The sequence below is a fragment of the Monosiga brevicollis genome, genomic scaffold, assembly GCF_000002865.3.
Source record: "Monosiga brevicollis MX1 MONBRscaffold_12 genomic scaffold, whole genome shotgun sequence".
NCBI lineage: Eukaryota > Choanoflagellata > Craspedida > Salpingoecidae > Monosiga > Monosiga brevicollis.
The window spans coordinates 518,918-534,643 of NW_001865049.1; the positions used below are offsets into that span (position 1 = coordinate 518,918).

The 15,726-nt window shown below is 55.3% G+C and overlaps 4 protein-coding genes across 4 annotated transcripts; 1 reads left to right on the top strand and 3 right to left on the bottom strand.

Moving 5' to 3' along the window:
• Positions 1 to 201: 201 nt before the first annotated feature.
• On the bottom strand, positions 202 to 1,845 carry MONBRDRAFT_37314 (uncharacterized protein; the record flags this gene model as incomplete). Its single annotated transcript, XM_001746402.1, has 2 exons — positions 1,416 to 1,845; positions 202 to 1,323 (listed from the first exon to the last, which is right to left on the bottom strand). Exons 1-2 carry the CDS (start codon positions 1,821 to 1,823, stop codon positions 202 to 204), a joined length of 1,530 nt encoding a protein of 509 aa, XP_001746454.1. The 5' UTR covers positions 1,824 to 1,845.
• A 650-nt stretch (positions 1,846 to 2,495) lies between these two features.
• MONBRDRAFT_25962 (uncharacterized protein) lies at positions 2,496 to 4,681 on the top strand (the record flags this gene model as incomplete). The annotated part of the gene is made up of 10 exons (XM_001746279.1): positions 2,496 to 2,601; positions 2,688 to 2,791; positions 2,937 to 2,996; positions 3,091 to 3,231; positions 3,364 to 3,513; positions 3,619 to 3,738; positions 3,883 to 4,005; positions 4,134 to 4,265; positions 4,305 to 4,397; positions 4,448 to 4,681. 10 exons carry the CDS (start codon positions 2,496 to 2,498, stop codon positions 4,679 to 4,681), a joined length of 1,263 nt encoding a protein of 420 aa, XP_001746331.1.
• Positions 4,682 to 4,911: 230 nt separating this feature from the next.
• On the bottom strand, positions 4,912 to 8,230 carry MONBRDRAFT_32659 (uncharacterized protein; the record flags this gene model as incomplete). Its single annotated transcript, XM_001746403.1, has 13 exons — positions 4,912 to 4,980; positions 5,078 to 5,134; positions 5,213 to 5,944; positions 6,033 to 6,208; positions 6,336 to 6,406; positions 6,504 to 6,571; positions 6,688 to 6,788; positions 6,868 to 6,930; positions 6,965 to 7,130; positions 7,406 to 7,517; positions 7,604 to 7,673; positions 7,745 to 7,836; positions 7,932 to 8,230. 13 exons carry the CDS (start codon positions 8,228 to 8,230, stop codon positions 4,912 to 4,914), a joined length of 2,076 nt encoding a protein of 691 aa, XP_001746455.1.
• Positions 8,231 to 10,260: 2,030 nt separating this feature from the next.
• Positions 10,261 to 15,394, bottom strand: MONBRDRAFT_32660 (uncharacterized protein; the record flags this gene model as incomplete). Its single annotated transcript, XM_001746404.1, has 18 exons — positions 10,261 to 10,763; positions 10,903 to 11,026; positions 11,166 to 11,203; positions 11,288 to 11,374; positions 11,458 to 11,532; positions 11,625 to 11,669; positions 11,741 to 11,821; positions 11,954 to 12,028; positions 12,127 to 12,349; positions 12,512 to 12,679; positions 12,794 to 12,965; positions 13,308 to 13,385; positions 13,550 to 13,721; positions 13,869 to 13,955; positions 14,393 to 14,466; positions 14,532 to 14,923; positions 15,035 to 15,134; positions 15,217 to 15,394. The coding sequence occupies 18 exons, from the start codon at positions 15,392 to 15,394 to the stop codon at positions 10,623 to 10,625; spliced, it is 2,310 nt and encodes a 769-aa protein (XP_001746456.1). The 3' UTR covers positions 10,261 to 10,622.
• Between the last annotated feature and the right edge of the window lie 332 nt (positions 15,395 to 15,726).

The window sequence follows — 15,726 nt, forward strand, 5'->3', positions numbered from 1 at the left end:
TATCCCGCATGTGTTACTTTTCAACTTTTTGGAGTTTGCGTGGCCGTCTGCAACGCAAAACGGGCAGGCTTGGCTCAACCCGAGCATGCGAGCATCTTTCGCTTCGTGGTAGTTGCGCTGAGCGCAAGGGAGACTGGGTGCGAGGGGGAAACTTTTGTCATGTTTTGTGGGATGAAAGGCAAGAAGATGTACACCGCTCAATTACGCCGTGGTCGAAGACAGAACGAGACGGCGACCATCGCAAACCAAGGTGCGACTGGTGGGCGTGACATCCATTTCAGTGCACTCAGCTTGCGCGTAAGCTCGCAGCAAGGTTACCAGCGCCTCCAAACCACTCTGATCTGGCAGTTTGACGCTAACGCGCACCTCGACCGTCATGGCTGCCGCTACACTACCAGCCGCATCACCGAGCAGCAGCTGGGGTAGTTTGGCAATTGGATGCCAAGCTTGGGCTGACTCATCAGAGCCCAAACTGACGCTGGCCAGGCGACCCAACCAGAGGGCCGCCAATACCAGCGGATTGGTCGGCGCAGTGAGAGCAGAGATGTCCATTTCAATGGCACTTCCCTCGGCCGTGGCCTTGGGCATACCAGCAGCCGTGGCCACGCGCTGGTGGGGCTCAGATAGGCCACAAGTGCGCGCATCCACGGTTTCGGGGAAAATGAAGCAATGCGCTTCCGTCTCGCCTTCGGGGGTGGAAAAGCGCCACTCATCGTGAAAGGCAAGGCGGAGGGCGGGAAACGTGCTGGGCAGGGCTGCGGCTGATGGGACGTTGAGGCGCAGGCGCAGTCCGTCCAAGGGGGTTGGGAAAGGAGGATCAATCGGAATGTTGATGGGACTCACGGCAAAGCCATCGGTACGACTGCGTACGAGGCTATCCAGCATGTCTTGCAAGAGGTTATGCCCCCCATAAGTGACGCCAGTGAGGCGCAAATCAGCCAGACCACCGGCTGAGACGGTGCGCATGCGCTCGACGTCAGCCATGAAGACGTCTTCCTCGTAAATGCGAGGCTCCATGTTCTCATCCAGAGAGGTGGTCAATTCCATCAGAAAGACCATCACATCACGAAGATCGAGTCCTTTGGGGTCTGCCTGATAACGTGGGAAGCAATTGAGCATGAGGTTGGTGACGGGCGACTTGCCCTCTTCGAGTGGTGGTTGGACGTAGGCGCACGGCGTGCGCTTGGCCCCGATGGATCGGAAAAAGCGAAGGCGCTTGTGAGGGGGCATGGAGTCCTCTTCGGGATCGGTGCGAGCGGCATGATTCGACTCGAACAGAATCGTGCTCACAGTAGCGTACTTGGCGCGCAGGGACTCAACCACCTATCAGCCACATCCATCCCCAGAGTGAGCTTACTCGATTGCAGGGTGGCACCAACATGCGCGATGCAGCAGAAGCGGCCCCGATGACCGACCTGAGGAAGCCCGAGGTTGTGGTTAAACAAAAAGTCGGCGACGCGGAGTCGAGAGCCATCTTGCAGGCTCTGGTGCCCACGAAGGGCCTTGGCCACGAACACGTAAGTGAGGAGGCCACAGCTGGAGAGTGGGTAGAACTCGATCACCATACCACCGCCAAAGACCCAAGTGCCATCCTCGCGCTCAAGCTCCACCGCGAGGAGATGGGTGAACATGCCCGATGGATGCCCTGCCTCCTGACTACGAATGCGCTGCTTGATCACCTCGGGATCCTCACGTTCATCATCGTCTGGAAAGTTGTGCTTTTGCTCATACTCCTCGAAAAAGGCCGTCACCAGGGCCGCCTGGGACTCGAGGTCCGTCGTTGACTGCACCACCGTGTGCCGCGCCGCACGATATACGCCCATCTTGCCGGCTGTTATGGTCCCCTCTACTGAGGGAAGATGCATTTGTTCAACACCCACGATGAGACATTGCACGCATGCCACCTACACCCCTATACGCCCGTCTCCCGTCATCAGCTGCCCCGCCCACCAGAGCAGAGCACAACAGATTGCCGAGCGCAAGGCGCCCCAACTTGACACGCACCTCGACTCGATCAACAAATACAACACAAGTGTGTGTGTGTGTGCGTGTGTGTGTATGTGTGTGGTCTTGCTGCAACAAGTTCAGACATTGGCGTCTGACATTGACCACCAGTCAGTCTGACAAAACATCGGTGATCATCACCAGTGCTTGCGCAACGGCCTTGCAAATGGCGCATGCGTGTGTGTGTGTGTGTGTGTGTGTGTGAGTGAGTGAGAGAAAGAGAGAGAGAGAGCGCGCGCGCATTTCCTGTCGCATGTGCCCTCGTTGACCAATCGCATCTCTCTCTACGGGGTATGTTTGGACTGCCGAGTCGAGGGATCAGCCAGGGCTGGTTTGGTCGAGAGCGGTTTTGGTTGTTGGCGTTGCTGGTGCTGGGGAAAGAGGGCCGCATTGCTGTGACCAGGGAGAGAGAAGAGGCCCATTCCCTGTTCAGTGTGCACCAGCCTTGACGTCTGCTCACGTGCCGCACGAATCGTTTTTGATGCAAACCCATGTCAGTCGATAAGCTGTACCGCCTTGACTTGCCCTTTGCCACAGCCATGAGTGCACCTGCCTCAAGCAAATCGGCGCTGCGCGTCAACGTCACCAAAATCGCTGGTCCGTGACCTGCCCCTCCCTCTGCCCCAGCCTGCCAACCAAAGGTTCCGTCACACCCCTTTCCCCACCCCCGCCCCACCCTACAGAGCCCTTTCGGGAACACATCCGTCACATGACCACAGCCCGCTATGAGACTGCTCGGCCCAAGCTTCTTGGCATCCTAGCCAACGATGACCCCGCGGCCAAGAAGGTGCGTTGTGCCACTCTGCGCGCAAATATGCCTCACTGGTCTCGCCCAGCACCTGTGCTTCCATGAACCGTGTCTGCAAGTTTCCGACGAAAGCTCACCACCGTCCAATCAACCTCTGTTTCTTTTTCCCGCTGGAACGTGTCAGTATGCCGAGTGGACCGGCAAGGCTTGCCGCAGTGACGGCATCGACTACGAACTCGACCAGGTGCGCCGCACATCAAATACCGCCTGGCCTTTTGCACGGTCCTGAGCTCCATCCCGCGTCCAGACAACGGCTTACCCCACAGCCTTTGCAATAGGTGGAGCCCCACCGCTTGGAGGACCGCCTGGCCGAGGCCAACCAAGACCCCTCTGTACATGGCATTATCATCTATTACCCCGTCTTCGGCTCCAAGCCCTCATTCTTTGGCACCACCATGGACGACGAGCTCCGTGACAAGGTGCGTTCCTTCCACACCAAGGCACTGTCCTCGGCATTGGCACTCACTAAATCAGATTTTTCAGCATCTCAAACCGCCCTCATACATCATGCTGCCCATCTTATATATCATGCTGTCCATCCACGTACCTAGGTGGACATTACCAAGGATGTGGAGGGTCTGACTCGCTACTATCGCGAGGCGCTCTATCGCAACCAGCGATTCGTTGATGAAGAGCAAACTCAGAAATGTGTCTTGCCCTGCACCCCCCTGGCCGTCGTCAAGATTTTGGAGGATCTGCACGTATGCTTTTGTGCCACCGCAGCCCCACTGACGATGCCGAGCCCGTGTGCCCGCCAGCTGGGTCAACGCTAGAGGTGATGCGCTCACTTCCCTTTGCCACCACAGGTGTACAACCCCGATCTTCCCGTGGGCGACCGCCTTCGTGGCAAGTCAGTCACTGTTATCAATCGTTCTGAGGTCGTGGGCCGACCTCTCGCAGCCATGTTGGCTAATGACGGTGCCCAGGTAATCGACGCCTATCCATCCTCTTTGCTACGATACAACGCGCTTTTGCACTAGCTGCCTGCAGCGTACCCCTAGGAAACCATCTAGCCCTTGCAAATCTTGGCCCTCATGATACGCTGTCGCACCTTTTTGCCCCGCTTGCAGGTCTTCTCTGTGGACATTGACTCGATCTATGAGTTTCGCCGTGGCCATCTCGAGCTCACTGATCAGACCGTGGAATCCGCTTGCCGGCGTTCAGACGTTATTATTCTCGGAGTCCCGTCCAAGGTCTGATTTGCATTAGTTTTTGAAAGGGAATTTCTCGCCGACCCAGCTTTGCCTGTTTTGCACCATGAGCAAAGTCGTCTCGTCTCCTGGCCTTCTCATTCACCCCGACCCCCGCCGTGCTCTCACAGGACTATCAGCTGCCCATCGAATATTGCCGCGACGATGTGGTCATTGTAAACGTGGCCTCCTTCCGCAACATTGACGAAGAAGCCTTGGCTGCACAACGCCCAAATGCTCGCTTTGTGCCCATGGTGGGCAAGGTATGCTTTTGCCACGCTGCGATCAAAACTCACCAATAGCATTTGCGTACCCATCACAACACGGATAAGATCCTCAACACTGCCCGGCATACCTGCACACGGGATCCCATCAATACTATGCCCTGGGAGACAGTATGCTCATTGATGTGACATGTTCATGCTTCCGTGCATCGATTTGCTAGGTCACCGTGGCCATGCTGGAGCGCAATGTTCTGCGCTTGTATGAAAATTTCCACTCCCCGGAAGCCCGTCAGCGCCAGGCAGCTCGACAGGCCGTCCAACCTACCAGCGCCCAGGAGCAGTGGGCTTGCTGCACCCCTTTGGCAGCGAATGGTCACGCCCGCCTCGCCCTTGTTGGAGGCCTGGGTTTTCTACTCGGCGTCGCCGCAGCCCGCATCTATTTTACCAGTGCCTAGCCTCGTTTTTGTTTTTGTGTTTGTTCTTAGTTCCGTCAGCCCATTTAGTTTGACGTGTACGAGATCTCTTGCCTTTCGCGTCTCGGATGCATCGTGTTGAGCTGACACAACTTCAAGTGACCTCACACGTTTTGAAAAAGAAGAAGAAAAAAAATAGAACCAAGTGTTTTGCAGTGGAGCCGTTGCCATCTTGGTCCAAACGACTTGACATTCGCCAATTCAATTGACAGCTAGTATCCCAGCTTGGCGTTGAGCGAGTTGCGTCCATCACCTTTTTGGTTTGTCGGGGGCCGCCACTCCTGCATGGAAAGCGTGCCGGGGTGCCATACACGTGAGCATGTCCAACCTGATCCGTGAACCCCGCACAACAACGCACAACAACGCACGCCGGCGTACCTGATAAGTCGCGTTATTATCGAGGCGGCGACTCAAGCTACTGTCTTCAGCCTCAGCCTAGAATGCAACATGTGACATGTCAGCAAAATGCATGCCAGACGTATCCAATCACACAGACACGTGTGTTTGCCCCACCTCGCTGGGGTTGAGAGCAGCCTCAAGTGCCGGATGTCGTCGAGGGGGCTGCGACGGCGCCGCGGACGCTGATGATGATGGTGCTGATGATGGTGCTGTTGGAACTGATTGAGTAGACGCTTCATCGTGGTCCGCACGCGCATATTTCGGTGCTGGCTGAGCTGCGGCCTCTGCCATCGCCTCGCGCAGGCGTGCTGCCCTTGATGCACCGTCCTCCTCGTCGTCTTCGTCGTCAAAAGACATCAATGCTCGCGCCTTTGATCGACGATCGGCGCCACTTTCCTGCACCCCGGTTGCGGTTGGCTGTTCAGAACTCTTTGAGTCGGCATTGGCGCGAGCTGAGCCCAAGGGCTGCACTTCACCAACCGCCTCTGGCTGCTCTGAGCTGGCGTTTGTTGTCGAAGCCGTGCCCGAGGCAGAGGTGTTAGCGAGGGGGACAAGCGCCGGTTTGAGCAGCTCGATAAACTTGTCAGTATTCTCAATCTGTTTGTCCAGTTGTTGAACCTCTCGCTTCAGCTGCTTTGCAGATGCAGCGGCCGTGTTTGCCGCCAAGCTTTGCATGTACTCGTCCATTGCATCCCCGGCCTTGATCGCCGTTGCAGCTTCGGCTTCCTGCGCCTGGATCTGCGCCAACAACGAGCTTCGCTCCGCTACCATCTTGGCGCGCTTTTCCAGCAAAGACTCGTAGGTCTCGGCTTGTTTGGGGGCACCGCCCTTCTTTGCCATCCGACGCTGCATCCCCCAAAATTCAAGCAAACAAGTTTTTGTTATTCCGCGTGACCCACTCAATCCACACTACCAAGAGGTGGTAAGCACTGACCTCACGCTTGCGCTGAAGCTCGCTTGTGCGGTCAAAAAAATCGTCTGAATCGTCGTCACTATCCTTGCTGCGCTTTTGACGCTTGGCCGTGTGCTCAAGCAATAACCCACGTGAGTGGAGAAGGCGACACGCCTTGAGAGCACATTGCACCACCGCTTCCTTGCCCTTGGTGTCACCTAGAGTGTCACCCAAACCATGCCGCATCATCAAGGCTTGTCAATCAAACCTCTAACCTTGGTCATGACCATGGCCTCTGAGGCGCAAAGCGTGAAGCCGGCTTGGTTTAGGGCGATGCTCACTCACTTGAGGCGGTGATGGTGATGGGATTGCCGGATATGGTCTTCAAGGGCAGCTCCAAGGTTGCCATGTGCAATCTGTACGGCCAATCGTAGAGTGAGCTCGCCATTGCGCGTCAGAAAGCAGGTCGGCATCCCGATGAGCCACTTGGCTGGTTTTGGGGCATGGTCGTACCGTTGGCGGCCCTCCTTCTGTGATTCAACCGTATATTTTGGCACCTCGCCGTAGCGATCAAAAAACACCTGTGTGCAAGAGTGTACAGTTGTAAAGATGAAGTGTGTGATCCGCAACCGGCTAAAGGAAGGGAGGAGTCAAGTAAGCCTTGAGGCGCCTCCAGCCACTTGGGCGCCCATCGTACCTTGAGCGCCTTTTTGGGGTCCTTGACGAAAAATGGCACTTTCCCATCCTCTCCCTCTTGATCAGCGTGGCCATAGCCCGCTCGAGCATCCGCCAGCAATGCTGTGAACAACATGAATAGGCAATGACGATATGATGATGCCAGGAACTTGACACACAGCCTCAGACACTGATCACGCACCAGCATCGCCGCCCGCCAAAAGTGCCTCCTCATCAATGTCATCAAGGACACGGTCATCGACGTCTGCGGCACGGTTCATACCCCTTGGAAGATGAACATGACGATCCCGAGTAGCCGATTAGCTTGGACGAGTTTGTGCCGATAGAAGATGCAAAAGCTTTTTTCACACACACACACACACACACACACACACACACACACATGCAGGCGCGCGCACCAGACAGAAGTCTCCGATTCATCATCTGGCCCATCTTCATTTTTGCCTAGGATGGCAGAGCGCCGTTTAACGGCTGCATAACCAGATCAAAGCAGTGGGACAGGATTGGCCGTTTATACCATGAGCGGATACGCGTGCGTGCAAGAAAGCATTGAGTTGGGGGCTCTTGCCCCTGCCTTGGCAATGAAAAAGAGAAACACACCATCAACCTCCTGCAAGGCAAGGTGCTGCTCTTCGTCGCGCGTTGCTTCTGCCGGCCCCTGAAGAACGTAAAGTCGCGTGCTACCGCAGACCACCAGCAACAAGGATAATGAAACGGACCAGAACACAACGGTTAGAGTCGCGCGTGAGAGCACTATGAAGACAACTCGTGCTGCGCCCGAACCTTTCTCCAGGTCGAAACAATTGACCAATGCGCAACTTGATATGGCGCCTGTGTGTTCAACGGCGTGAGAACGGTGGGGTGAGAGCATAAGTTAAAATGGTGCTCGAGAACGCGCAGGCAAGGACCAAGCAGACCTGGGATTGAGGCGCGCCTTGTTGAGCTTGGTGCCATAGGTGCTCTCGAGATCGTAGATGTAGAAAAAACCTGCCAGTTGTACATGGAAGGCCATTAGAGTTGAATTGGCCTCGATCCAAGCATTTGGCACGCTGACGAACCGTCGTTGCAAAATTGAAGCACGACATGATAGCGAGAGATGGATTCGTGCTCAGCCTTGATGTCTGCATCAGGAGCCCGGCCTAAGACAAAGCTGCAGCTCGGATGACAACACAGGGTGGTCATGGATGCCCGGTCAGTGCTGAGCACATTAGTGCGCCAAGGCGATCGGTCACAGCGGTCACGTACTGATCCTTGCCACGCAGTGGGATGGTTCCCAGAATAACGCCCTTCTTGAGAACCTCTAGCTTGTACCCCGAAGGGACGGTGGCGGCCCAGTCCGGCCGCGTGTACTTGCCACCGGCGACGACGACCTCGGGTGCGGCAAACGCTGCCTCCTTCGCCGCCGCAGCTCGAGCCTGCTTCGCCGCTTGTGCCTCAGCTTCCGCCTGAGCCTCGGCCTCCCGCTTTTCCTTGAGATCACGGGCCGAAATCAGCCCACCCGGCAAGTCATCACCCACCTCCAGCCGCTCCCCAACGTCCGCCATCGTCCAGTTGCTTCAAGACCTGTTCAACTCGACGACGCCGTTTCCAGTCACCCACCCGGTCCCGGAAATTGTCTCCCACATGTCAATTCTGACGACCGGAAGAGCAACTTCTCGCTTTTCTTCTTCTTCTTCCTATCCACCATGTCTTAATGTAATCAGCTTTTACCGTGAGATTTCTACTTCTTCATCAGTTTCTTCTTCTTCTTCTTCTTCTATCGAGTTGTATGTGTCAAAAGCAGTTTTGCTGTTGTTGCGGACTTCGACTGATTGAGCCGTGGTGAGCTGCTGATTGAGCCGTGGTGAGCTGCTGATTGAGCCGTGGTGAGCTGCTGATTGAGCCGTGGTGAGCTGCTGATTGAGCCGTGGTGAGCTGCTGATTGAGCCGTGGTGAGGCGTGAGCTCTTATTCCTTGGATCCTGTGTCTCCCAGCTCAACCTGTACAATGGCGAGCGGGAGTGCTGTTGGCGGCGTTCTTCGTCAACGACTGTATTGCTTCAGCCGGGTTCACCAACTACCCGACAAACTTGCCCAAGCAATGGCCGATCGACAACTGCCCGTGGTATGGCGAAGCCGTCTGTGCCGCATCATGCTCTTCACTCTTCAAGTGCTCAACGGCTCTTGTTCTATCCCACCCAACCATTCACACATTGAGATTCGCCCCCCGCCACCCACTTTCGCCATCCCCTGCACGCTGGCAAAGCTCACAGTCGTCCATTGACCCACGGTAGGACATTGTCACACTCGATCCGCAAAAGAGCTGGAACACGCAAGAAGGTCTGGCTGAGATGCTCCGCCGCAACCACCACCCATCGCATTTGCTTCCCAACTTCTTGCGCTGCCCGTTTCTCTGCTTTTTTTTTTGCTGTTGACAGAGATGCCTTCCGTCTGAGCATAGGGAAACAACAGCTGGCCAACGTCCAATTTCTCGTGGCTGACCCCACGGAGCTGGGACCCCACTTGGACCTTTTCCCCGCTCTCAAATGGGTTCAATCAACGTTTGCGGGTGTTGATGCTTTGCTTCGGTCCTTGAATGGCCAGGTGAATCCTTATTGGTGTTCCTTTTGCTCTGTGTAACGCTGGACGATTTTACTGACCAACCACACACTTGTCCTTGCTGCACTGACAGACTCCCTCCTTTCACCTGACCCGGTGAGACTAACATGTGTCTGGTCAGAACTTGCGTGCAGGGCGCCCATCAGCTCCAACTCACCCACGTTGCCATGCCCGTGGGTTATTGTCGTCCTTTGCTAGATATGCAGGTTTTTTTGGCCCGCCAATGACCCAGTATGTCCTGGCTCATATTCTAGCCCAGCTGCAGCGCATTCCAGTGTTTAGACGCCACCAGGTAATCAAGTCACAAAGTTGGCCGAAATGAACCGAAGGCCTTCTGCCCTGCGGTCTGTCTCATGTCAGGGCTTGGCATGTGGCAGGAGAATCATACGTGGCCCGCCCGAGAAGAGCGCTTGACAGGCTATCGCCCTTCCAATGCGGTGCGCGTTGCCATTCTTGGAATGGGTGCAATTGGCCGAGAGGTGCGCAAACCAACCCGCTTCATGATAATGGCTTTCTCTTTTTCTTGCATCTGCAATCTGCCTTACTGCTGCGCGCCTGGGCGCCATGACAGGTCGGCCAAGCCTGCCAGGCACAGGGCATGTCTGTCACAGGCTTGGTTACCAGCATGCCCACCTCCCCACGTTCGTAATCTTGGCGCATAGTTGGGACATACATAGCTGGCTGTCGATGGAGATCCCAACTTTATCTTTCTTTGATTTGAAGTCTTGCTTACGGTTGCACTCTGCGCTCGTACCCAGTGCCCGGAGTGTCCTACACCACCGAGCTGCAAGAAGCGCTGACTGGGCGAGATTTTGTCGTATCCCTGCTGCCTAGCACCCCCACAACGCGAGGGTGCATCAACTTGGACTCTCTGGCCGCGTGCAAAAGCCATGATGTATGCTCTCCTGCCACCCATCGTCTACACAACATGCCGAGCGCTCAACCGCACATACTCATGGGGATCCGCTTGTAGACCGTGTTTATCAATGTGGGGCGTGGTGATGTGGCTCCGAGCGATGACATGTGGCTTCAAGCTCTCGATCAAGGATTGTTGCGTCATGCCGTACTGGACGTCTTCAACACAGAGCCTCTGCCCCAGGAACATGGCCTGTGGCGACATCCGCACACCACCATCACGCCTCACATCGCAGCCGTCACCGAGGCTGACAACATTGCCAAACTGGCCGCCGACAACCTGGCAGCTTTGAATGATGGAAAGCAAGAGCTGCTGCACACAGTCGACTTTGCTGCCGGCTATTAGGACCTTTGAACACCAAGCTGAGACCTTGCAGCAGTCCAATTGACCAAGGCACCATGTGTCGATTGGGGTGGACAACGCCTATTGGCTGGCCACCGCATCGTGCAGCATCTGCGACAGCTGGCGGACCACATCAGGCTGATCATCATACTCGTTGTAGTTTTCAAAGGCATCAAAGTCCATGTTCGTGTCTCCTGTGTGATTGTACAGCTCTCCAGCCACCTAGCTCGGAATCGGAAAAGATCGGAGACCAATGGATGAGAATTGAAGCAAGGTGTGACTCATGGCCCTGAGGCATGGCTCAAGCCTGACGAGGCCCCAAAAGATCAAGTGACAATTGAACACTAATACTAGTACGTACCAGCTTATCCCACTCGGGCTTGAAGTCGACGCCATTCCACTCGACCCACTCGGTGTATCGCCATTGATCGGTCCGAATGCTGTAACCCATAAAGTTGATGCGCGTGCGGTCAACAAAGAGACACCTACAGCGCAGCAGGTCGGTGGCATCGTCACGTGAGCTCATAAGTAGGAGTGTTTCATCTCGTGGCAAGCCCCACGACATGCACGTTTGACCACCCGAATCCCCCTGCCCTGACATGGCGCTAAACAGCAGGATCTTACACATTGTTTTCGTCGTAGCGCGTTTCATTGCCCAGAAACTACATGACGAAAAAAGTGAGCACGTGAGCAAGCATGCGCCACATGGTCCCGGCCGGAGCTTTTGAGCAGCACGTGCTAGGTACCTGAGGGCAGCGCGGGTACTGGGAGAGAGCATAAGGTCGAACTTCAGCACTGGCGTTCTCCAAAATGGGCTTCAAGCTTACGCCGTCCTATGAAGATAGTTGCGAGATCAGCTGAGTAGAGAGGATGGATAAGGCGACACCGACCAAACGCAGACTGATGATCGCCGCACCAGCTTTTGTGCATCAGGAGGTGCTGGCAAGCCCAGGACATCGATGGTGGTAGGATAAACATCCACCAGCTCCACCTACATTGAATAGGAGGGGCGCGACAAGGCAGGATTGGGTTACGATGCCAAAGAGTAATGGGGCCGGACAGCAATGGTACACCAAAACGTACCAAAGAATCCGAGACCTTGCCAGCGCTGTTTTCAATCCAGGGAGCCTGAACACAACAAAATGGTGATGTGGTTGTCAAGGCGCCAGAAATCCCCGCATAGCTTGCAACAAACTTACCCGAATCACCAAAGGGACACGCGTGCCGGTTTCCCAGTTGGTAAACTTTTCATACTGGCCATGTTCTCCCAGATTCCAGCCCTAAAAGAAGAAAATGGTGATCAAAGGTGTCACGCCGTGTCATCAATATGTCAGCACAGGTTTGGTCTGTCGCTGCAATGCTCAGTCAAACAGACCACAATAGTGAGCCCAACCGTATGGTTGGTTACTCACGTGGTCAGAATGAAATACAACCAGGGTGTCATTGTAATGGCCGCCCTGCTCCAATAGGTCCAGAACACGGCCCACCTGGCATGATCCAAACATCAGGTGAACCACCAAAGCAACTGATGACGCTTGATCCACCGGTGTTAATGTGCAATGGGGCTGAAGACACGGTGGCGCACCTGCGAGTCCATCCACGAAACGCAAGAGTAGTACTCAAGTCGTAGGGTTTGGGAGACATTGGTTGGCAGCGCCGTCCATGGATCGCTCTGCAGGCAGGGGTCGTGGTGGGCGATGGCAGGCATAGAGGGGTCTTGGGTTGGGTGGGCGGCTATCTTAATCTGGTCAAGCGCTGGATACACATCCCGCCATGGTGCTGGAAAGCGAAAGGCAAGATGTGGCTTTCTAGACACGGTGGGGAATCAAAAGCCAACTGCGAGTCAGTGTGCACTGCCGGTACCGTTGCCGACTTGGAGGGTATAGTGTGTAAGAAAGAAAGTTTGGAGGTGCACAAGCAGGTAGTGCGTCCACTCGTGGTTGAACAAGAGCGTGCCAGCGACACCGCACCGAAACCCAACGGCCATAAAAAAGGGCTGCCCGGTGGCGTCGCGGTTTGCCATAGCCCGTGTCAGCTTCTCGACGGCATCGTCACCGATGGTCTTGTCGCAGAGTGGATTGGAGCCATCTTGAACCACGCCATCTTTGGTTGCGTTGACAAAACAGGTGCTCTGATCCCTGCAATGCCATGCGATATCCCCCCCCGACCGACAAAACAAAACAGGCGTGATGCAAAGTGTGAAATGGCGCTGGAAGCTTTGAGTGCCCGAAACTTGGGCCAAAGAAACATACACGGGTTCCTTGACGTTGCAGGGCCACATGTTGGCAACAGCGTTGACCTCTTGCATGGACCATGTTGGAGACCATGAGATGGGATCCTGGTTTGGAGGCATGCCTTCACCGTTCCTGTAGGTGGGATATGGCAGGCAAAGCGATGAACCGTTACGTAGCCACAGAGAGCCGCCTGTTGGAGTTGATGATTGCACCATGCGTTACACTACCAAGGTTGGGGCTCCAGGCCGCCCTCCTCTGTATGAAAGCACTGCCGTTACCAAACAAGCCGTACAGGTAAGACAAGCGTTCTGGACTCATTCGGGTTCAGCCGTTGACCAACAAACCTTGCCACTGCCTGTGGTGGATGCCCCAGATGGTTGTTATCAAGTGTAGTCGTGACACAACCCGGCAAAAAGAGGTGTTGATGTGTAGAGAAGGTGAAGGAGCCCGCATCGTCAGTCATCAACAAGAACACCAGATGGGGACGGGAGGGGGCATCCCGGGTACGTCAGGGTGCGCTTTCAACACGCACTCGCAGTCAAGTAACCGTTCAGATAAAAGTGTTGCGGGTGTGAGGTCCAGTTTGCTGTCGTCCAGCTACCTGACATGCCTACACAAATACCCCGAGATCAACACTGTGACTGTGAGCAACGCTGATGGCTGTGATAGTGATTAAACAGTCGAACAAGGCCAACCCAGCCAACACTGAGTTCATCAAGAGACAACAGCAACTCCATTCTTCTGGTCAGGGGTACGAAGGTCGCTCATGCATACCTGAGATGAACGCGCCATCTTGACCCCGTCCCAGAACGTCGGTCAGCAAGCTGCAATTGCCCTGGATGTGAAAGGGGGAAGCAAAGTTCAGTAGGAAACGACCAGACGCTTGATGGGCCCGGAGCGGCTCAGACGAAGTCGATTTCAGCTGCTGCCGTTGATTTTCACCTTGCTGACATCATATGACCACGCCACACATTGAACTTCAATGGTACAGCTGGTGCAGCATTGCCCCGAGCCCCCTATATTGGTGGTTGGCGTTGCCGTGCCGTGAAAGCTCACCGCGCTCAAACGGAGCGAGCCATGGTGCATGACACACCTTGGTGGTCGCTAATGGCGAGGGACCGAAGCACTTTGCCCTGATAGTTGACCTGATTGTCGACCAGGCCGCAATCTGCTTGACGAACTACAGAGGTTGAGTCAGCCGCACCAAGGAGGAAATTGAGAGGGGCACCACACAGGGTACCAAGCGGATGTGCAACTGCGCAACTCGGACAATCAGGTCCTGTTATAAGGCACGAACAGTGGTTGATAAAGTTGTAGGCACGTGTGTGGTCCGGGCGTCTGAAAAAGAAATTGATCACGGTCAACAACAGAGCCCCGTGTACGCAGAGGGGAATGAGAACTCGGCGCAGAGTGAGTCTCGACCAAGGCACCAGTCTAGGTGGTGAGCAAATCCAAAGAGAAAAAGCTTCGTGTGCCAAGCCAAGCAAGCAAAGAGATGGGCCGCTGAAAATACTGACCGGCCAGTCTGCAGTTTAAAGGGGTGAAAAACAGCGCAGATGAGGGATCAGCCGTGATTTTCGAGTACCAATGGAGTGCGGTGGCCAGCGATAAACGTACCAGGAAAGACATGCGGCTGGGCCTGTTAGCATGAGCAGGGCAAGGCGGCAGCCGGTAGTCCGAGACAGTGTGAGCTACGTGTAATAGGTGGTATTTTCAAGCAGCGAATGCGGGGGAGATGAAGGTCAACCAAACGCACGAGCAGACGGCTTGCTGACAATACGCCCGTCGGAAAGTGGTGCCAGTGGCCATGAGCTTGCCCAAGTTTGGGGCGTGCACGTAGTCTTGTCCATATGGGCCTGGCAGCTCAGGGCGCAAATCGTCGACGAGGATGTAACTAAAAAGGCATTGTTGGGCCAACGAGCAGGAGGGACGATGACATGAGCATGGGCACTAGCTAGAGGGATCAAGACCGCAGCCTCAGCTAGCAAAAAGGGGTCAACGGACAGAATGTTCTTGGCATTGGCAGGAGCTGGAGTGATGGGGCGCGGCTCGGGATGTGGCTGCGGTGTAGGGCTGGAAGCACAGGTGACCGCATTCTGCTCCAGCTGACCAAGTTTGCTTTTGAGCCAGCAACAGCCATTGGCAAAGCTACAGCGCGTTTGGTAGGTTGAGGCCACGATGAGGTGCGGAGAAGGGGCCTGGAGCATGCCAGCAAGGCCTGTTTGAGCACGTTGCTTCAATGCAATCGGGCTGACGTACGAGCAGGTGGCGTGCTGCGGGTTAGGCCAGGCTGGGGCCGTGTAGACAAAGCCATTGCAGCCACTGGTGTTCTGACACAAGTTGTAACACAGCTCGGGATCTAAGCCGGTGAGTTGTCAGCAGAGCCAGTACGAAACGATCGCGCGGGCAAGCTGAAGTGGAACGGTGATCGGCATACGTACTGGCGGCAACGAGTGGGACAGGCATGTTGGGCAGATCGTTTCCCGGGTAATTGATGCCTCCTTGACAGTGCGTGGAGCGAGGCGTCGTGTCGGCCCACGCAGCGCCACTGATCCCGACCAGCATCCCCAGCAGAAGCCGGGCCATGCCGAAGCCCAGCACACCCATCCTCTCAACCATGACCAGATCCTACCCTCGTCTCCACCGCCTGTTCGTCCTTCTACAACCAAATCAGCAGCACCCCCTCCTCACACACACACACACACACACACACACACCCAAACGTGCTCTGCAGCTGCTGATCGTCTGATCAACTAACACCGTTTTTTTTTTTTTGACACAAAACATTGTTGTGGTGGTGGTGTAAGTCGTTTTTTTCTGACTTTTCTGACTTGATTCTTCTCTCTCTTTCTCTCTCACTTTTCTCTCTCTCTCTCTCTCGCGCTTTTGCCGATCGTGTCTCGCTCGCAGTCGAAAGGCGTTTGAAGAGGGCGTTTGCGCTGGATGTTGGG